At 37.4% G+C, this 23,821-nt stretch overlaps 1 protein-coding gene and 1 pseudogene across 3 annotated transcripts in view; one reads left to right on the top strand and one right to left on the bottom strand.

The window, feature by feature from the left end:
* Positions 1 to 997: 997 nt before the first annotated feature.
* The window catches only part of Glcci1 (glucocorticoid induced transcript 1), an 87,950-nt gene continuing 65,126 nt past the window's right edge, over positions 998 to 23,821 (bottom strand). For all 3 annotated transcript variants that reach the window (NM_133236.3, NM_001286728.1, NM_001286729.1), the window contains exons 5-8: positions 18,808 to 18,960; positions 15,757 to 15,967; positions 6,882 to 7,002; positions 998 to 5,640 (exon numbers count right to left, since the gene is read on the bottom strand). In NM_133236.3, coding sequence (NP_573499.2) covers positions 5,295 to 5,640; positions 6,882 to 7,002; positions 15,757 to 15,967; positions 18,808 to 18,960 — 831 coding nt within the window. In that variant the 3' untranslated portion in view covers positions 998 to 5,294. The remainder of the gene's footprint in view (positions 5,641 to 6,881; positions 7,003 to 15,756; positions 15,968 to 18,807; positions 18,961 to 23,821) is intronic.
* Positions 1,495 to 3,230, top strand: Gm16042 (predicted gene 16042; annotated as a pseudogene).

The raw sequence follows: 23,821 nt of genomic DNA, 5'->3' as shown, positions 1-23,821 counted from the left end.
CTAGAGATGGGTATAGAAGGTAGAAGCCACCTATAGAGCTGCAGGAAATACATAAAGAATACACTTCAAACTAAGTGGCACTTTTCACTGTGGGATGTCAGGCAGCCACTTAATACTCATAGATACAGCTGCTTTAGGTAACGATGGCTGGAATACCTACACTCCTTGCCTCCATTTCTCTCCCCTAAAATTTGATTTATTTCTCATGGCTACTTGTATTAAGCTTATTTTATGATTAAGTCAAACATGAAGATGAAAATGTAACTTTCCTTCACATTTAGTTGCAATTAAACTTTAAAAACTCTTAAGAGTATTTTCTGTATGGACTATCTATCCTTAGCATATGACTAATAGATAAATCTCAACCTCAAAACCTTTCATATTTTGTTTTCCCTCAACTAAAACAATGGCAATAAAGCAATCATTTTTAAGTTTAATATGTCAATTTTGTCTAATTCTTTTATGTATCAGAAGTAAATACTCGGGCAAATCGTTCTTCACAGCGGCTTTCCTAAGCGTTTTGCTATTTGTATAATTGTTTACTGGCATAAAATACATATTAACCTTCTTTGTTTTGTTAAAACTGGTCCTTTTTATACTGAAACTAGTAAGATTAAAACAAACTACTCTTAGAGTTTTGTAGGAAACACACAACGTCTTCAGAGGTGAGCTCACTGAATTTAAACTCATTCCCTATAAATTCTTAGGCATAGGAATAAAACAGAACAATGTTTTCTCTGTTACAAATGCTCACGAGTGGAAGCAGCACAAAACTTTGGACTCCAAACATCCAACTTGTTACCTAGGATGCAAAGTGTGCAAATTAAGTGTCAAGAGGAAACCAAAGTGGAGAAATCTGATCCAATTAAGACTCCCCACAGCTCTAGTTCTTCAGGGTAGGAACTCAGTGAGCACCAATACTGCCCTTACCTAAGGCAGAATTCACCTTCGATGGGTAACATGCCAACAACCAGTCTTTTAAAAACACATGTAAACTATTCCAGTTTTACTAATAACTTTATTTAAATAAGACACAGGAACTTCTATACTGAAAAAAATACAAAACAGAAGCCACACATTTCTTGTGTAAAGCCATATTATATAACTTGAATACTGTTCAGCGCAGTGGCTAAAATTAAACAGTCACCTATATACAAAATTTAAACAATTTCTGACAAGTTTCTACAGCTGGATGTAGGATACATTTGAGCTCACCAACTTCTGGGGGATTTGCATGGCAAAGCATAAGCTTTAACACATTTGGTTTAAAACTTTAATATATGCTAAAAACAAATGTACAACACAATATTTAGTTTCTCATGAGAAAATAAAAGCACATCACTATAAATATCGTACATAGATTTCATCACCAAAAAAGCATATTCAGTCCATATTTCTGAAATTGATAATGATACTATTGCATCTTAGACAAATGCTGAGCATAAGATCAACACATCATGTAATGCTAACCCAGATATTAGAAGTTAAATGGAGGGCCGGCCACCTCTTTCCTATGGTCGCCGCCACCTCCCCTGCACTGGAGCCCGAGTTTTCCCGCATGAGCAGGCACACCTGCAGTGATCTGCGCCGGCCGTCGTTCTGTCCCTGCCGTCTTGGCGCGTGGACGACCGTGGACATAAAGAAGAAAGCCCTGTTCTTTCTGTTACAATGAAGTGTTTTAATTGCAACCCTGATCTTTCTGAGCTTGAAGTGGTTGAAGCCTGAGGACAGTGGGAGAGAAGGTTCCTACAGTCCCGTGTGTTTGAAACCTTCCTGTAAGGACTGTGTTAGAAACCATGAGAGGTTGTCTTTCATCGAGTCACCAATTGTGGGTCATGATAGCAAGGAGAATCAACGTGTACAAAACACACTAGATAGTTCAAACGAAACAGAAGAGCTAGAGGCCAGTAGACTGTATGAGGACAGTGGCTACTCATCTTTTACACAAAGTGACCGTGACGACGGCATCCTTATCCTGGAGAATTTCAGAAACAGTCCCCAGGCCCGCCTGCTGCCATCACAGAGCCTGGACCAGCATCCCAACAAAACCTGCTGCCTGTCCTGCATTGTCAAAGAGTGGTTTGCTCAACACTAAAAAAGAATGGCAAGCGAAACCCTAAAGTGGATCGAGAAATGCTGAAGGAAGTTATCACCAGCGGCAACTTTAGACTGCAAAGTATAATTGGCAAGAAAATGGGCCTGGAACACCTAGATCTCCTGGCTGAGCTCTCCCGGAGGGGATTCGTGCACCTGTTGGCTAACATTGTGATGAAGCTCGGGGCACGGACTTAATAAACCTGTCTAAAGTGAGCAGAATTTGGAAGAAGATACTGGAAAACAATAAGGGAGCGGTCCAGCTCTACAGCAAAACCATGCAGAGTCATTGAAAGCAGTAAGTTGTCACTACATGCTGCAACGAGAGGACATGTTGTGGGCAGACCTGCACTAACTTCTGTTCAAAGTCATCGTCGACCTGGGCACCTCCCAAAAAAAGATGTTCAGGTCAAGTCCTCCAGTCAGCGTGGTCAGAAAGGTTCTACCTACAGCTGGCACAACAAGTTCGTGGAGGTGGCAGACATTGAAGAACAAGGGAAGCCTCAAAGCCTGTGCTTGCTATAATTTCCCTGCAAAATATGACCACTATTTAGAGCGAGCAGTCTGCAAACGGGAAAGCTGTCAATTTGAATATTGTACAAAGTGTCTGTGTGCTTACCATAACAACAAAGACTGTTTGAATGGCAAGATCCTAAAAGCCAACTGTAAAGTGGGTCCTTTGCCTGTAACTAAAAAGAACTTACTAAGATCGTGACCTTTTAGAAGATCAACTGTAGATCTTGGCTACTTAAAACAAAAACCAAAAAACCCTCAAACTTTAAGAAAGTAAAAATAATTATGATGCCTTTTGTGAATAGAGGAACTAATTGTTCATAAAAGTGCCAAGATTGACTTATGAAAAACAAACAGGATGTCTATCTTAGATACTAAGATAGAATTGATTGGAGTTTTGGCAAGGGAGGGCTGTGGTCTGTTTGATGGATCTGAGAGCACTTGCTTCAGTGTCAGTATCTGAGATTTGCTTTACCAAATTTGTGTCATGCTTCTATCAACTTGACTCTGTCCATTTAAACGTCTGTCAATACGAGTTTTTTATATCTGTAAATATCTGTTTTCACGTGCCGAATAAAACAAGTACACATAATTTTGTTTACTTACAATAAAATTGTTAGAGGCTTAAAAAAAAGAAGTTAAATGGAGCTCATATTTATCTTACGGAACTAGCAATTTTCTTCCTTTAACCATAATCTACAAAATATAGTATTTTCATCAAGGCCTGAGATTATTAGGGTTAAAGGTGTCTGCTGCTGAAAAGATTGTTTTAAAAGGTTCCCCTATGAAAATGGCAAAAGTCAACTGAGTCCTCTTCTCCATGACAGTCTCTATAACACTGACTGCGTACCTTCAGAAGAGAGTATTACTGCAAACTTTGGTGGAAAGGAGACATCAAGGTGACAAAATAGCACACAGAATACACACATCCACACATCCATGTGCACGTGTATGCACACTCACGCACAGCATTTTGTAAAAATTAACACGGTATCATCACTTTATCAGCTCATCCTTCTACTCGTTGACTCCTTAGAGGAGTCAAAGGAAACCGCAGGTATGACCTATGGAAAACTGAAGAGTAACTGTAGGCAGCGGTTCCCGACTCTAAAAACCAACCAAACCAAACATTGTGCCACACACGTTAGGTGGAGATGGGAGAACTCTAGGCTCTAACTGAACTGAGAGCAACGGAACACCAATACAAAAGCGTCCCTTTACTTTTGCACAGGCTGTGCTGCAAAAAAATAAAGTCTGAAGTCGGGCTCTCCAGGTGGCAACAGGAATCTCTATGGCTCTCTTCTATGCACTTTGTGGAGAACTTCTGTCAAGTCTGCAAGTTCAAGGCTATTTACTCGGGGTTCTGCTCCACTCCATGCGTTCTACGTCTTAACAAAATTATTCATGATAGTGTTATCTGAGGCTTAAATGAGACAGCTTTAAGCTATTGCTCTCGAAAGTCAACAAGAAATCTGCTTGCTTATGCTGCACTGGTTCTGAGACATACACATTCTCTCTACATGAATACAACTCATTTACCAAATACTTGAGGAAAACAGTAACCAAAATGTTTCACTTTGTAACCAGAAAATTACAATTTCCTAAAATGAAGCTAAACATAAATATGTCTTTAGATAAAAATAGTAGCAATTATGACCCCAATGGCCAATATAAAGAAAAATCCTTATTTATTTCTGCAAAACGCCACTTGCTTTGAAATGAACTCCAGCCATCCCTGCATTTAAATTTCGTCACACGCAATGGGGAATGTTTATGTAGGCTACTACTGAGGCTTTATTTGCAACACTGTAACAGTCAGTCACTGAGCAACACAACTTGTTTTTTCTTTTTTCTTTTTCTTTTTTTTTAAAAAAAAAAGCCACATTTACACATGTTGAAACAGTGAATGCAACAGTTGTTCTACTGGTAACCACATGACAAAAGTGATGTCACACACCACAAATTTGCTGGTTCTCCTCATGTTCCCTATACCCAGGATTAGCATCTCCTAGGGATCAATGCACTTCTTATTCTAGTGTGGAATGGAATGAAGAAAAGGAAATGCATAAAACAAGGAAAGGCAAAAGAGTGATGTTCCCTCTTTAGCTTTGTAGCTGTGAAATATTTAATATCCCAATATGACATACATTCCAAGTTACCTGAGTTTAGACTTCAACTGAAGTACCTGAAGCTAGGCCATAGGGTGGGCACTGTGCAACTGTTGTGGCCATTTTTTTTTTTTTTTTGCATTGTATGTATTATAGAAGTTAGAAACAAACACCTGGATCAATTGTAAACATAATCCTGAAGTACAGTATTTTCCATAGGACAAAACACAGCAAGACATTTTCTACTTAGACAGGCAACTTTTTGAAATAGAGCTTATTCATACTGAAAATGTTGGAACAAAACACAGGACACAGTACTAATCTGTCAGACATACTATGAAATGCATAGTCTCCATTAAATGCTGAATGACACACACATTTTTGCAAGCATTACTGCTTTCCACAAAAACTGCTGAATATAAGTCGGTCCCTGCCAAGATCAGTGTTAATAGCTATTTTGTGATGCTAAGTACTTTGCTGTTGGTGATGTTGGGAAAGTTTGTCACTCCATGCAGATAGATGTCTGAGATCTCATTCCCAATCCATGGACCATGGGTGGAGACCAGCTCCCCCTCTGCTTTAGATCATCACATAGTTCTGAGTGGAGACGTGTTCCTCCACCTGCAAGTCCTGTAGGAGCTGCTGCTGCTGAGATGGCTGCTGGGCAGAGGGCTCCAGGGAGTCGGCTGTGCTGGTGTCATCAGAGAGAGATGTGAAGGAAACCCGGGAGGAAAGCTGCTCTACGGTCAGTGTTGCCAGAGCCGAGCTCTGGCCAGAATTAGGGGAGTTCTTGAGCATCAGGTCAGAGGCAGGTAAGAGAGGGCCTAGAAGTTTTACAGGACAGAAAGCTGATCCGGTTGGGATGAAATTAACCTTGTTTTTGTCAGGACATGAAAAGAGAGGGGCCGAGATAGGCTGACGAGACCTAAAAGCATAAAACAGAATTAGTTTTCTGATCACTATAATGTACTCTGTGAATAACTTGGAGTTTTATAAAACAGCTACAGTGTGAATGACAGGGTGAGGTATGTGCACACAGAGGAAAGACATCTTCCATAGCACAGGTCAGCTGGGAGATTATCACATATAGCGCACTGAAATGACACTTAAGGAAAAAACGATTTTCAGAAGGGCCAGGCAAATTTTTAGAGATCTTTGGTTTGCTTCCAATCATTGAGGAATATAAAAGAAATTCTACACTGTACTTGAGGTATTATACACATTTAGGATGAACATCACTAATAAGAAGTATAAATAGAAATGTTATTTATCATTTATTTGATTTTAAGCCCTTTCAACTTTTTCTGCATCTTTAGATATATATCTATCAGTACAGATGGGGAAAAACTGTTTTTTTCTGTGGTCTCTCAATCAGCCAAAAGAATAGAGTCCGTATTCCCACAACACCCACTTTCCAAACTAAACCAACAACTAACTGGTACACTCTCTGTTCCTTTCTGGGATGCAAGAGAAGCAGTTTGACATTTAGTACCCACAGGGACAAAGGAATGAATGAGTTACACCAAGAGCCACATAGTCATCTTCTGAGTGATTCTAGATATCGAAGATTTATAGCATGAACTTCTTTTTCTAATTTAATTTCTAACCTGCCCACATTGAAAATGTACAATAAAAAGGACAGCAAACATGAATTCATGAATACACATGTTAGATATGCCTACAGAGAAGCAAACTACTTTCCCTTTGATGTGCAGAATCACAGACCATCTGTAAGCTACTTGCATGTGGTCACTAGTCTTGTTCCTAAATGTATTTGTCGGTCAGCTCAACTAACAGTTTTTGAAAGAACAATCTTAAAGATTAAAAGTGGAGCTTTTCAAAACAGAAAGTAAAAGGAGAGAGAAAAATAGGGAGAATGCAGAGAGAAGGAAGGGAGAAGGAGGGGCAGAGGGAAGAGAGAGCAAGCGCAACAGTGTGGACGGCCGGACGGCCTGCCTGCCACAGGGTGATGTCTCAGTTTGCGGTCCTGGCTTATGTGTTTCTAGCAGCCCTCCGGTCCTCACTGTAGGACCTTCTGTCTATTCAATTCCCTTTTCCAAACTTGTTTTTGGAACAAGTATCAGCTGGACAGAGGAGTTGATTCTTCTGTAATCAACATCTCAGTAGAAAGTTTCCGATCCCAGCTGACAGAGAAGAATTACTTACGCCATTTCCTCAAAGACCTTCACCCGCTCACATCCCTCTGGGGGCTCCCGTTTGAACATGTAGCTGTTGTTGGGTTTGGGAGATGAAGCATACTTGGGTAACGGTGAGCTACTCCCACTGTCTGTAAATTTAAAGCAGTTATATTAACTATGAGTTGAAAGTGCTGTTAAATTAAACTTGATTTCCAAACAGACCTTTTTGTTCACCACAAAGCCAGCCTCTTATCATTGCAAGGGTATTTCTAACAGCCTTGTGTAGTCCCTTTTTTTTTTTTTTTAACAAAAACTTAAATTCAACAGTAATCTGCTATACCACAGAATATAAAAGGATGACATTTTAGCCCAGAAAACTTCATTTGGAGAAAAATCACAGTTGTAATCTGAAAATGTAAATGAACGCAGTAATATGTATTAATCATACAGAAGAATTACAAGATTATAATAAGGGAGGGACTCTCTACATGATCTCTCACCTGTCTAACCAATTTAATTGTGTAGTTTTGTATATGAATAATTTTTATTACAAAAGTTCCTAATAAATAATACTTTTAAAACACCAGGAATAATAACCATACAGGGCAAAACAAGTTCGCATCATGTCTTCCATTTATCCATAATAATCTTAAAAAGCATAATTTGCCCAGATTTTTGCCTATAGACTCTATAAAATAGAGATTTCAGCATAGCTTGCATTTTAGGCACTAATGACATGAAAAATCCAGAAACATTGCTCCCAAACATGTTTTCCTCATATTTTTGACCCAAAACAAAATGGTCTGTTCATAAACAGCTATAAAACCTATATGCAACTTCTCCTCTTCCTACATGGCAAAAGTGTTTGGAAATCGAAGTCTACTAAGATGCATCATTATCTTTGAAAGATGCCAAACTGTAAACAGATCTGTATAATAGTCCATTTATCTAAGTTCTGACCTAATTCAAACCAATGCTCACTACTAAAATACCACATACATGATCTATTGTGATGTATCATTTCCATGAATTTTGAAAAATGTTATTAACAATAAATTACATTACAATTTTGGTGAGTTGCTTTATTTTAGGATACAGAAAACAGTCCAGTACTCAGAAACTGAGTAATATGAACATTTTTATCATCATGAGGTGCATAATACATGCTTAGAAAGTATGCACTCTAACACTTTATTTTGTGCATATCTAGAATGTTAGGCTTAGAAATGCAGATTTATGCTTACATTTGAAAGGGCTGCCTCCCTGGCTGGGAAATCACACACTACTAGACAAGCTACAAAAGCATATAGTTTATCACTATTAGACATATCATTACAGAATATGTATAGAATAACCTCTTGGAATAAATTAAATAACAAAATGAGGTTAAGTTTTTAAAATAGATTTAATGATTCATTGTATGTTATTTATAGATTTATTCAGATTTAATGATTCTCTTGGACTCAACATTTACCCATTTCTTACACACAGAAGAAAGGAGGGGAAGAAGACCTCTTGCCTGGGTTGATGCAGTGCAGTCAAGAGCCCAAGTCTAGTGCTGACTCTGAGTAAAGTTAAACTATTAGGACTGCTCAGCTTCTAAGCGGTTGTGAACGAGACCTTGAGTTCCCCTGTCAACCTCAACCTTACTTTTCAAACAAATGGGTGATAAGGCCTGGGATACCTTATGGAGGTCACCAATGAGCTCATCATAGCCCACCAGTGAATGGAATCCATTTAAAGTCATGGTTTCGATACCTTTACAAGACTTCCATGCCAGCGATTGGGATGTGACTACACAGTAATCAAGCACCCATACTATTATTATGCAAGAAATGTCACATTGGCCTCACTTATAGCAGCGAGCTAATTACAGTTCCTCTTTACACTTTTATTATAATTTCAAAGGACTCTCCCCAAATTAAAATTAGTTGTAAGCTAAATAACCTGAAAATGGATATATTTTTTCTGGTAATATTTTAAAATAAATTATTTTTTATCTTAAAGTTTTATTCTTATAATTTCAGAGATAGTGTGTTTTGTTTTAATTTATCCATTTAAACATTCATAAACAAACATAAATATGTTCAATACCTTAAATCTGTTTTAAAAAATCATTTGGTTATATATGAGTATTTACATTTAATATATGATGACCTAAAAAGACAGTATAAAATAACTGTAAACAAATATTTGGTAAATCTGACCTATTTCTATTAAATAATTTCCCAAGTATTTTCAAACAAATTAAAGCTTGGAAAATTTTAAATTACTAAAACTTGGAATTTTATACAGAAAAAGTATCCATGTGTATTTTTTCTTTCAGACATGACTTAGTATCTCATATACTACATTCTATGATTCACAGTCCCAGTATAAAAGTAACTCACATGTATGACTGTTGAGTCATAGAATCAGGTACATAAAATCTTTATTATGGTTCTATTATAGCCCTAAGTCATTACATATATTTTATTCCTATTAGATTATCAAATAAACTTACTTTCCAGGAAACAATAACTTATCATGTCTTTTGTTGTTGTTGTTGTTTTGTGAGGTGCTGGGACTTGAACGTAGGGCCACACATGTTAGATAACTGTTCTACCCCTGAGCTCCATGCCTAGCCCAAGCAGTGATTCATAACCCTAGTTTACAAGATTCATTAGAAGCATTTTAAATTCCAAAGTTCGCATCTCATCTCTCAAAAGAGCCTGGCTGTTATTTTCTCCTTTTGAAAAATCTAAGTACATCTGAAATAAAGGCAACTTTGAGGAATGAAAGTTAGGAGAATTAAGAATTCTGGTTTGCAATCAGACTACCTGAGTTTTACTTGTGCCTACTTACATGACCCATGCTTTTGAGCCATAAAACAGGAATGACTAATGAGCACAGCTGTTTTAAAATAATTATGTTTTCAAATCCATAATGTAAAAGGACTAAGAAGTGCCTAAACCACAGAAAATTCTCAAGAATATCAACAATGACAAACCTCTAATCTGCAAATTTTAAACAAGTACGCCATTCAAAAATTGACTAGTCCACTCTCTCCAGCAGGCACTAGTAAAAATAAGAGGTGTTTTAAATAGACTGACACACACTGATGCTATTGTTACATAGATAATATCCTATTTCTTCCAAAGAAAGCAAGGTTATTTGTGTGTGTGTGTGTGTGTGTGTCCCCACACACATGTGTTCATATACAGGTGCATCTGTGTGCATGTGTCAAAGGAAGCCGCAGGAAAATCTGAGGTTGTGTGTGGAACAAGCCTGGCTTGCTGGGCAGTGATGCTCAAGGACCTACATGTCTCTACCTACCCAGGGCTGAGATTACAAGCACAAAAACTGTGCTAGGTTGTTTTGTACCTGGCTTCTGGGGATCAAAGTTAGGTCTTCAAGTTTGTATGGCAAGCACTTTATAGACTGAATCATTTCCATAGCACCAATGCTCGTTGGAATACCAGATTCTCCAGGAATGAAGCTGTCTAGCATCAAATCTGCGATGCTAGCTATTGACTGTGAAGGCTAGATTGAGAGGTCTAATGTCTTGAAATTATAACCAATGTCTAAACCATTAAGAATCTTCAGACTACTTGGAAAAAAATTATTTTGAGGACAGCAGTAACTAACCAAGAAATAAGAATATATTTATTCATTCCTAAGTAGGTAGTAGTTCACTAAGAAAATGGATTTGAACAAAAACATTGAAATAAAATATTAATATAATAAAAAGCCTAAGTTAGCCTATGAATTAGGTTAGAATTATGACTGACTAAATACATGGGTCTAAACAGAAATGCTACTTTGATCAAAATTGGTACATGATTAAAATTTAGCAAGTGTCAATAGGAGTAATTGTAAGGAAAGATGACACGTGTCTTAGTAAAGCTATTTCCTTTTCTTTACTTTCACCATGAAATAAAAACTCTGTAGCTCCCCAACTCCTTCATCAAAAGTACCTATGCCTACATTTGGCTACCTTTAAATTCATTAAGAGATTCACACTCTTCATGAACATTAAAAACGTACAGCACATAATAGAATAACTTAAAAATGACAACAGTATTTTCAAAACAGTAATAAAGACATAATCTCTAAATAGGAACGTACTATAAAGAAAGTTCTTGTAAGAATACTTTTAAACATCTCTACTTAGCACCACACCTGCCAGGGATGACTGAATTTGCTGAAGAGAAACCAATGAACTAACCTAGGCTGCCCATCATTACTGAAACTTACAAGTTAGCAAGCAGGTAACAGCAGATCATATGCTTATGTACGACTGTTCAAATCTTCCTCTTGCTTACATTCTAGAATGAGCTATAACAGATATGACTTATACTAAGTACTTTGAATTATGAATAATATAACATTACGTAGACCTGTCCCATTGTCTGCTATTGGTATGTACAACTGTAAAAATTATACAATGATAAGAATATGGCATTTTCTAGATTCTCATTATATACTCCAGACACTGGAAATGTGTGCAGTGTCTCATGTTGTCTTGAAAAAGATAAATGGGTAATGGTCTTAGTGAGATAAATCTACAATTGGGGCAGTTTTAACACGTTATATAAAATCCTTTGCTGGAATATTTTCAATCTGTAGTTCTACTATTAAGAAGTTCTAACACAACAGGGCAGTTTTAACATGTGATATAATGTCCTTTGTATGAACAGTGTTTTCATCTGTAGTTTTACCATTAAAAAATTCCTCCAAGGAGTCCCAGTGAGATCTAGTGCTGATGATGTCACAGAAGCCAGATATCTTGAACCAGACAAAAGACACTGCAGTGAACATTTGTAAGTGAAGATGTATGGACAGAGGGACAGACTGCGGGGCACAGTGGGGCACACTACAGCTTCCAGGATGAGACAGTTTCTATAAGCTGTTTGTTGTTGTTTCATGTTTGTTTGTGTTTATTTGGGGGGGAGTTGCAACGGAAAGGGGAGAAAAAGAAGGGACAGGGAGATGTGTGAGACTGGGGTGTGTGATGTGCAACTTACACAAAGAAACATTTTTTTAAATTTTTTAACAAAAAGGAAAAAAAAGTTACTCTAAAACCATAAAAAAGTTTTTTATAAACGGGTTCATGTTGAAAAACAGTGATTTTCAAGATAAGGTAGCTAAAACATATGTTTTCATAATATAAATCACAAAAATAAAAAAGTCACAAATGTCAGCTTATGCTTAAAGTATAATATGGTTAAAATAAGAAATAAGAAACAGGAACTAAAAAAATGTCCAAACAGGCTTTAAACCCTAAAAAGACAAGCTAAAAGCCAGGTGTGGTGGTGCACACCTTTAACCCCAGCACTCAGGAGGCAGAGGCAGGTGAACTTCTGAGTTTGAGGCCAGCCATAAAAAAAAAAGACAAGCTAAATACTCTTTATTTGCTCTCTGGGAACCAAGGATTGATCATGCTTAAAACCCAAAGTTTAGTAATACTAATATTTATGAGTCACAGTATAAGTTAAATTGGTATATAAACCTTAGCATAGGAAGTTCCATCCACATAGCATATTTCCGTCAAGAAAATATAGCTTAAACCACAAGTAATCAATTTATGGATTCTTAGAATATAACTTTTAGTAGTTGGCCTGAACAAAATGGTTCCATTTACTTCATAATTATAACACTCAATGTTTCTACAGTACCTTGCAGCATTGCAGAGCTTCCTAACAACTGCCGCTGTAATGTGTAAAGCTTGCCCAGGACCCACGGCAAGCGGCAGCTGACGTCCAGGTCTTTTGGTTTGCCCGGCACTAGCTTGGCCACCATCAAGGAACACTGGCAGAGCAGCTAAAAGAGCGAATATTTTGATGCTGCCATCTGTACTATATATATTTTCCCTTGCATTTAGACATGATGATGTAGAAGGACTTAGGCCAACTCTTGGGGCATATTTTTGACAGTGTGAATATAAGAACTGTGAAGATGAGAGTGCTTATCCTGAACTGGAGTTCTTTAAATGACATTTAGGTGTTATTTCTCTATTAGGTTAAAGCTATCCTAGTGGCTCAACACATGGGACCAGGCTGCTTTAAGTCTTTAGGTTACCAGAAAAACCCTAAGAAAATAACAGAACCCAACCCAACTCAACCGAAGCAAACAAACAAACTAAAAATGAAAATCTCCATCAAACAGGTTCTCTAACAACTGGCCTTTTCTGAACAAAGTGATTTTGTTCTGGCATTGCAACTGATATAGTCAAAACAAACAAACAAACCAAAAACCAAACCAAAACAAAAAACCCAACCTCCGACCCCCACTGTTAACTAAAATTCTTTAGTTGAAATTTATACATGATTCATGAGGAACAGATATTATAAATAGGCAGAGACAATATTAGCAAAGACAGAAAAAGGATAACTACGTAATAGAGGAATACTGTAAATAACTAGCTCACCAGCACACCTTTCAGTAGGACATATATTCCCTGCAGCTGATTCTCTCTCTTCCTTGTAAGAATGGCCTAAGTATTTTACCAAAGAAATGTCTTAGAGCAACTACAGAGAGTGAAGTTACTCCAAGGAGATCTTAGCTGACTAAAATATAGTTCTATCTCCACAGGTGATAAAAAACCAGCAAGAATTAGACAGCTTTGACATTTTTTTCTTAACTGAATATAAAAAGAGCCATAGTTTAGTACAGAAATATAAATTATAAGGCAAAATTAATATTAAAAAATACAAACCACTCCAAAATTAAGATTTTGAAAGAGAAGCCACAGGCCAAAGACTATTCTATAGTTGATATATAATAAACAAGCTCCCTAACCTGATAAACCACTTTCTTTTTTCCATTTAGTATTCAAACATTGTTTAAAATACTAAATATGAGAGCACACTATCATTACATTCTTATTACTAAGGTTATAACTTCCTTAAGAAAAGGAACATTTTACTTATCTCTGTCTTATCTCTGTCTAGTACAGAGCCTGATGTGCAGTAAATGCACCAAACAGTTAAGTAAGCCAGAAGAAAAATACTCAGTTCAAAAGGACAGGCCTCTATAGCCAGCCTTAAACATACATGTGTATGCATATATGCACATATAAATTTAAAAACACCATTTTAATGTTCTTTTTATGATGATACGTGGTTTTCGTGAGAACTGTAATTTTACAAGTAGGCCAAACAGTTTTCCAAGGAAAAATATTGTCTAATTAATTATAATCACAAAACAATGTCTCAGAGCTAAACATAGTAGGAATTTTAAGAAACTAATGAGATTTCCTTATAGAATGTGGGAAAACCATGTAAATGTTTCTCAGATCTGCACTGCCTCTCACCTTCTCTCACCCCGAATCCCGCCTGTACCCGAAGCTGATATGGCCTATTTCACTTTCCGTTCTTGCCACTCTTACACTCAACAGTCCTCTGCTCCAGCCTCCACAGTATAGGGTTATAGGCCTGAGCCCCAGGCTTGCTTCAGCAGCTCAAGCTCCATAGTTTCAGACCGATTTTATGGTAATATTTTTGTATTCCTTTATATGATGGTTTAATTATATTTTTCACTTGGCTTAGCTGAGCTGGTGAGCTCCAGGTTTAGTGAGTAATCTTATCTTGAAAAACCGCAGTGGAGAGCTAGGAAGATGACTCAGTATGAGTGCTTGTTGCATGAGGACCTATGCAGTGATGGGCATCGTGGTGTGCATCTGAAACCTGGGGCTGTAAGTAAGGACAGGTGGATTCTAGAGACTCCCTGGTTATCTAATCTAACCAAAATGATGAACTCTAGGTTCCATGAGAAACTGTTTCAAATAAAAAGATGGAAAGCCTGGAGAGATGAGTCAATGGGTAATAGTACATTCTGACTGTTTGTTTCCCTTCCTTCCACCACTCCCACCCGTCTCTCCTCTCTGACCTTTCCCTCCCCCTAGATGGACCCGACCCCCCCCCCCCCGCCCTTCCCTCAAAGAGCATGCCTTCCAGGGATATCAGCCATACACATAACAAACTACAATAAAACCAGGCACATACCATAACATCAAGGCTGGACGAGGCAACTCAATAACAGGAAAAGGATCCCAAAGACAGGCAAAAGCACCAGAGATAGCCCCCTGTTCCCACTGTTACAAATCCCACACCAAGAACATGAAGCTACACAACCATAGCACATATGCAAAGGTCAAACCATAGGAGCTTCTTCATCTCCTCCTCTTCCACAGGACTCCTTGAGCTCCACCTAGCATTTAATTGTGGGGCCCTGCATCTTTTCCTATCAGTTGCTGGATAAAGTCTCTCTGATGACAACTATGCTAGGCTCTGGTCCTAGCACATTCCACTATCCACATCTCAACTGGGCAGGACTGCATGTCCCTATAAGCCTCAGATTGGTAGGTACAGAGGCAGGGAAATCCTGAGAGCTCACTGGCCAGTCATTCTCATGCAAAAAGCATCTTTTTGGTTCAGTAAGAGACCTTGTCATAAGGTAATGAAAAATAGAGGAAGGCATCTCATGGCTGACTTTAGTCTTCACATATGCATACATGCACATGTGCACCTTCACAACACTCATTCTCAAGATACTCTTAGAAAATATTCCTCCAAAAATCACTGAATATAAACTCTACCTTTAGACATAAGAAATATAAACTGTATCATAACCATCAACTCTGAAAAAAAAGGAAAGAAAATACTGACATGTAGTTGTAGCCAATCCACTTTATAGCTTTTGTTAGCTGTTAGAAACAGCCATTGTGCTTATCTGACACATTTATGGAAGATGTTGGAGAGTTACAGAGGAGGAGAGTGAAACCAATGAACAAATAAACCTGTAATAACTCATTGTTTACACTCTCACCATTCAACACAGGGAAAGGTGGGATAATGGCCCAAGACACAGACTATAATGAGCAATAGCAAGCCTTCCGTATAAATGGATGACTTCACTCTCACCTTTATCACGATCATAGAGCAAATCTTCTGTTGAACAAGGACTTCCATCCTGGGATTCCGGAGGACAAAATGGGGACACACAAGGGGAGTGGCTGCTGCAGCTACTGCTGCGCTCTTGGACAGAAGGTGTCTGGGTATCTATGCTTCGAGTACTACTGCTCCTGTAGTGAGCAGGGAGCGGAGCTCTTCGACCATCTGGTATATCCAATGGCTGCAAGAGGAACACTGGTAAACACGTGGGTGATACACAGTACGTCCTATTTATCACAAAGCACGAGGCACGTCAGCAGATTTTATATTCTACAAGTGGTACCACCACAAGTTATCCCTCAGTGAAGAAACACAACATTTGTATCTTAGAGTAACTTCTGGGCATGCTGCCTTTATTGAGGTTAAATTTTGCTTCCAATTGTTTCCCTTAAAAATGACAGGGCTCCCAGGCAGCTTCAATGATATGCTTTAAGAGCAGCTGAAGTTTAACAACGCATCTCCACATAGTGTCATGAGCACCACATAAACACTCGGCATAAACTGAACATTCAGAGAAATCGCTTTCACATGCAAGTAAGGTAAAATAAAAACCTCACATTGGGGAGTGTAAATATTCACTTTATGAATTCCTCACTAATTAGATCCCAAGAACTTTGTTTCCTTTGAAATCACCTAAAATATCTAATAAGATTTCATTAGTACTCAGTAGAGAATAATGAATCTCAATACTGCTAACATGGCATATGACTAAGTATGACTATCGATGATTTTGCTTAGTACTAATGTTGAAAAGCAGAAAACAGGATATTACAATCACAATGACAGGCTTTGAACTAGGGGACTCACTAAAATTCATTAGTATGTTATTTTGCTTCTATAAATAAAGAACCCATAGTTTAGAGCTGATGGTGACAGTGTCAATTAAAAATATTTTAAAATGCAGAAAATACCCAAAGTAAAAAATTTCCAATGTTTTAAGTTTTAAGTTTGTAGATAATTCTAGAATAATTCTGAAATGTGTATCCTTACAAATTAAGATACAATTCATTTTCAAGAAATGTTTTATATTGTAGTAAAAAGTTTTGCCTTGATGTTTTTAGTAAATAGATAAATTTGTGAGTGATAATCTTTCAAATATAAGATATTTTATTTCCTTTTATTACTATTCTAAAGCAAACATTTTAACAGCAAACAACTAAGATGTGTTAACAATCTCCATTCCAATAAATTCCTTTATAGCATTATATCTATAAAATAATGTAACACATGATAAAGATTAAAATAGCACAATGTTCTAGGAAGATGTACATATCAAAACGTAAAGTACGAAAATGCCTTGATAAAGTAATTTCACTACCGGCAGCTTGTTTGCAGAAGTATGCAATGTTTTATAAAGCACGGACTATGACAAAGGTGGAAAACAATCTAACTCTCTGATAGGAACATTTTAAGGTATAGTAATTCTTATAGAGAATCACTACATAGGCTAGTATAGGTACAGAAGAACCTATGAATATTGCTTATATCTGCTGATCTATAAATACTAAAATCTAGAAGATCCAAAAAGGATCAAAGACATATATGTACGTGTGCTGGCTACTCTTATGTCAACTTGTTATACACTCTAGAGTTATCTGAAAGGAGGAAATCTCAATTGAGAAATTGATTTCATAAGATCTGACTATAAGCCATTATCTCAATTAGTGATTGATGGAGGAGGGCCCAGCTAACTATGGGTAACGCTATTCCTAAGATGGTGGTCCCAGTTTCTGTAAGAAAGCAGGTTGAGCAAGCCATCATGGAGATCAAGTTAGAAAGCAGTAGCCTCCATGTCCTCTCCATAGCTCCTGTCTTGGGTTCTTGTCCTGACTTCATTTGATGATAAACAAATATGGAAGTGCAAGACAAAACCTTTCCTCCTCAACCTCCCTTTTGGTCATGGTATTTTGTTGCAGCAATAGAAACAATAAGAGAGAGCCAAAACTGTAAAACTCACAGACAAACATGAGACCATGGATTAAGGAATGTACACAGAAAATAATAAGCTATAAGCTAGACTTCATCAAAAATGCTGTTTTTCAAATAAATCATCAAGAAAATGGAAAGACTCTCATGTTTCCACATGAGGTATTTGAGAATTTATATCTACAAAATAAAGAACTTGGCAAAAAAAAAAAAAAACATTTATATCTCAGTAATAAAAAACAGTCTAATTTAAAATAGAAGAGATAGAAATAAAAATCCCCCTAATGAAGACACACAAATTATCAATAACATATGAAAAGATGTTTAGTACCACTGGCGGCTGGGAATGCAAAGCGACATTATGATGAAATGCCACTCTGCTCCCACTAGAGGTTCACCAAGAAAGATTACTGAAACATTTAGAGAAAATGTAGAGAAATCTATCCATCTTACATTACGGGTAGGAATGTAAAATAGCACAAATGCTTTGGAAACAGCCTGACAGTTCCTTCACATCTAAACACAAGAGTTATATTCCTACTACTGCCCATTCTAGTCCTAAGTCCATACACAAAATGAGAAATATATATACATAAAAAAATTTGTAGCCAGGCGTGGTGGCGCACACCTTTAATCCCAGCACTCAGGAGGCAGAGGCAGGCGGATTTCTGAGTTCGAGGCCAGCCTGGTCTACAAAGTGAGTTCCAGGACAGCCAGGGCTATACAGAGAAACCCTGTCTCGAAAAACCGAAAAAAGAAAAAAAAGAAAATTTATACAAATGTTTATGGAAGCATAGACCAAAGTAGAAAATACTGATATGTCCTGCAACCTAGATGAATCTTAGACATGCTATGCTAAGTGAAAACAGCAGTTACCAAAGGCCATTCGCTATATACTATTTACTTGAAATATCTAGAACAGAAATATTCATAAACTCACAGAATAGATCAATGGTGGCCTATAGCAAAATATATTAGCAAAGATAAGAGATGACTGACAAGTATAATGACCGATATGGTATTTCTATAAAGCTGTTTTCACACCCCAAAGTGCTTCTGAGAAACACTGTAACATTAAAGAAAATGTAATTGTACCTTGGACACTTCTTCCTTTCCATTGTTTTCTTTGATGAATACCTTTTCCAATTCAGGACTTATTCCTTCTACATTGCAGGGTACACGGGAAACAGATGATTTTGGCACTGATATGTTTGACAGAGGCATAGGGACTGATCTTGATCCAATAGCCTTTGAGGCAGAAGACAGAACGGAGTCAAATTATTTACTGTCAAAGAACAATGAATTAGAGCATGATACATCTTAAAAATTGAATAGCTAGGGATGTAGCCCAGTGACAGACATTGTTTAGCATATGTAAGGCTCCTCTGCATGCTCTTGCCATAAAAACAAGATGCAATCAAAAATTCCTTAAAATATAAACTCATTTAACTCAGTTATTCCTGATACTTCAAATACTATAAATTTTTAAATACATATACAGAAATTTAAATTACAAAGGAAGTTAAAACATGAAATCAAAACAATCTTTCAAAATCTCTAAGTATAAAGGTATAACTATATAATGTATGCATTTGATCAGTAAAACAGCAGATAACATTTTCAGCACTTTTTAATGTCTTTCTTTTTGTTTATAGGGAAAGTATAATTAAAATTGTGGAATTTATCATGTGACTCAACTGCAGTCCTGGGGATATATCATGATATTTACATGTTAGTACTTTTTTTTCCATTTTGTCAACTGTTAAGACAATAATGGAATTATTAAGCAATATAAAAACAATACTATGTTAAATTCAACTTAGTAACTTAAGTAACTAAGTAACTTTAGGTTGTTTTCAAATATATTCTGCAGGATTTTTCAAAAATTAGCTAATTCTCACAACTACTATTAAAAAACCCTTGAGTGCAAACTCCACAGCCAGTCCCACAACATCTAGAGGAAGCTTCACTCCCAGGAGCTCTAACAGGCTCAGGATTGTAGGATCAAGGTGAGGAGGACACAACATCTATTCCAAAACCTGAGAGTGGCCCAGGTTCCTTCCAGTCTGCGCCAGTTTACCTTCCGTGAAAACTCGTCAGCCACAAGGCAAGGCCCACAAGCCCACCCAGAGGAAACTCCACTACTGAGCGCTATAGCAAACCCAGGATCACAGAAGAACAGGGTCTGAGGATCCCAGGAACTTGGTCACACCAGGATCTCAGGGTCCCAGAGCCAGATGGATTCCTAAGAACTCTGACACACCCAGGATCCCAGAATCACAAGATCACAGAGACAGCTGGACTCTGAGGAGTTCTGACACAACCATGATAACAGGAAGGACAGGCCACAGTCAGGTATAGCAAGGGCAAATAGCACTAGAGATAATGAGCTGGCAGGAGGCAAGAACATAAGCAACAGAAACCAAGGTTACTTGGCATCATCAGAACCCAATCCCACCATACTAAGTCCCGGATATACCATCACACCAGAAAAGCAAGATATGGATCTAAAGTCACTTCTCATGAAGATGGAGGACTTTAAAAAGGACATAAATTAACTCCCTTAAAGAATTATAGAACACAGGGAAAGAGGTAGAAGCTCTTACAAAGGAAACACAAAAATCTCTTAAAGAATTACAGTCAAACACATCCAAACAGGTGAAGAAACTGAACAAACCCATCTGAACAAACCCATCCAGGATCTAAAAATGGAAGTAGAAACAAAGAATTCATAAAGGGAGAGAACTCTGGAGATAGAAAACCTATGAAAGAGACCAGGAGCCATAGATGCAAGCATCACCAACAGAATACAAGAAATGGCACAGAAGATACTATAGAAAACCTTGATACAACAACCAAAGAAAATGAAGAATGCAAAAAGATCCTAACTCAAAACATCCAGGAAATCCAGGACACAATGAAAAGACCAAACCTAAGGATAATAGGTATAGAAAAGAGTGAAGATTCCCAACTTAAAGGGCCAGTAAATATTTTCAACAAAATTATAGAAGAAAACTTCCCTAACCTAAAGAAAGAGATGCCCATGAACATATAAGAAGCCCACAGAACACCAAGTAGATTAGATCAGAAAAGAAATTCCTCCCATCACATAATAATCAAAACAACAAATGAACAAAGAAAGAATATTAAAAAGTTAAGGGAAAAGGTCAAGTAACATGTAAAGGCAGATCTATCAGAATTACACCAGACTTCTCACCAGAGACTATGAAAGCTAGAAGATCCTGGGCAGACATCATAGACACCCTAAGAGAACACAAATGCTAGCCCAGGCTACTGTACCCAGCAATATTGGACACAATTCTACCTGAGGAACCACTAATACCACTCCTGGGCATATACCCAGATGATGCTCCAACATGTAATAAGGACACATACTCCACTATGTTCATAGCAGCCTTAATTATAATAGTCAGAAGCTGGAAAGAACCCACATGCCCCTCAACAGAGGAATGGATACAGAAAATGTGGTACATTTACACAATGGAGTACTACTCAGCTATTACAAATGACAAATTCATGAAATTCTTAGGGAAATGGATGGAACTAGAAAATATCATCCTGAGTGAGGTAATCCAATCAAAAAAGAACACATATGGTATGCACTCACTGATAAATGGATATTAGCCCAGAAACTTAGAATACCCAAGATACAATTCACAGACCACATGCAGCTTAAGAAGAAGAAAGACAAAGTGTGGATACTTTGGTTCTTCTTGGAAGGAAAGTAAAATACTCAGAGGAGCAAATATGCAGATGAAGTATAGAGCAGAGACTGAAGGAAAGGCCATCCAGAGATAATCTCATCTGGGCATTCATCCCATATACAGTTACCAAACCCAGACATTATTGTGTATGCCAAGAAGTACATGCTGACAGGAGCCTGACTGATATAGCTGTCTCCTGAGAGGCTCTGCCAGTGCCTCACAAATACAGAGGTGGATGTTAACAGCCAATCATTGGAATGAGCGTGGGGTCCCCAATAGAGGAGTTAGAGAAAGGACTGAAGGAGTTGAAGGAGTTTGCAACCCCATAGGAGGAACAACCTATTGTTGTTATATCAACCAACCAGATCCACCAGAGCTCCCCGGGGCTAATTCATCACCCAAGGAGTACACATAGCTCCAGCTGCATATGTAGCAGATGATGGCCTTGTCAGATATCATGGGAGAAGAGGTCTTTGGTCCTATGAAGGCTCAATAGATGCCACAGTGTAAGGGAATTGGAATGGGGCAGGGAGGTGGGAGTGAGTGGCGTGAGTGGAGGAACACCCTTATAGAAGCAGAGGGAGGGAGGATGGGATAGAGGATTTCCAGGAGGGGGGAAACCGGGAAAGGAGATAACATTTGAAATGTAAATAAAGAAAATATCCAATAAAAAATGTTACAAAAAATGCTAATGGACATTTTACAACTCAAGGTTAATATACAATAAGAAGGACATAAGGAAAAACAATGTCATGTAATGAGCAAGTAGAAATTAAACATATAATTTGTCATATGGTAGTCAGCATGTTAATATTTCCCATGCTTGAACTGCTGCATGCTAATGTGCTTTAAGTTCTATTAACAAATGAATGAACATACTAATTCTCTAATTCTATCAGATTTTCCATTTTCTTGTTATCATGTGTTTAGTTTTATGGTTTTCCTAATAAAATATTATACATATCATACTTTGCTTCTGGTGTGTAGTATAAGACAACTTTAGTATCACATCCACACACTGATGTCACATTTCTTCATGAATTCTATATTTGATTTCATTATGCTACTATCTAATAATCTCCATACAAAGCTCATTTTAATGTAATGTTATAGCAATTTTGGCATTTTATAGAAAAAAGTCCTTTAAAAAATTTTCCCCTTAGTTATGGGTGTATTTGTATGACCTTTGGAAACAACTACTTTATACACACACACACACACACACACACACACACACACACACATACATATACACACTCACACAGCATGTATATGTGTATTGTGTGATTAGAGACTGACTCACCTTTACAACCACCAAACCCAGACACTGTTGTGGATGCCAAAAAGTGCTTGCTGACAGGAGCCTGATATAGCTGTCTCCTAAGAGGCCCTGACAGTGCCTGACAAATACCGAGGTGGAAGCTCACAGCCAACCATTGGACAGAGCACAGGGTCCCCAATGAAGGAGCTAGAGAAAGTACCCAAGGAGCTGAAGGGGTTTGTAGTCCCATAGGAGTAACAACAATATGAACTAGCCAGTAGCTCCCAGGGACTACACCAACAACCAAAGAGCACACATGGAGGGACTCATGGCTCCAGCTGCATATGTAGCAGAGGATGGCTTTGTCAGTCATCAATGGGAGGAGAGGCTCTTTGGCCTATGATTTTCTGTTTTTCATTTTATAACCGCAATAAACATGTATAACTTGCACATTTCTTTTCATGTGAATTGGTGGGATTGTGTATTTTTTAAAGTAACCCGAAATAATACTGTCAAATTTTTTATGGCTATACTTTTAATCATTTCATTAAATTTCAGTTTTCCTTTTTATCATATAAAATTCTGGTAAGCATAATTAGAATATCAACAATGTTTTTGAGTATATATGTACATAAGCAAGTTTAAAAATAAAGAAAAATTCCTACTTTATAACTTCTTTAAATAGCTGTTTTTGTTCTTTAAAGGATCCCATATTCCATGACAAATATTTCTATAGCAAACATAAATAGTTTCTATGAACAACCAGATACCAAAGAGTTAAATGCATGTTTAATCATCTTAGTCTTTTATTTAAGTAGTTAGTGAGGTAATGGGATAATGTTATAGTTGGTGCTTGCAACAAACTTGCAAATATTAATTTTACCAGATTAATAAGAAAAAGAAAAGCAAACATAACTCCCACTTTGATTGTCTAGGGACACCAGTCTATTGTATCTCACTTATCAGATATGACCAGATATGATCAGTAAGATACAACAAATCACCCCATTTTAAATATGATGTTAGTTGAGCTTTGCTAACAAAGTGTCATCATGTTATCGTATAGTCACATTTAGAGCCCTCATTACTCAGAAAATATTATTTGGGGCCTCTCTGCATCAGT

This window comes from Mus musculus, chromosome 6, assembly GCF_000001635.26.
Source record: "Mus musculus strain C57BL/6J chromosome 6, GRCm38.p6 C57BL/6J".
Classification (NCBI taxonomy): Eukaryota; Metazoa; Chordata; class Mammalia; order Rodentia; family Muridae; genus Mus; species Mus musculus.
Note: the sequence above shows the minus strand (reverse complement) of the source record. Positions and strands in the feature narration are given on the sequence as shown.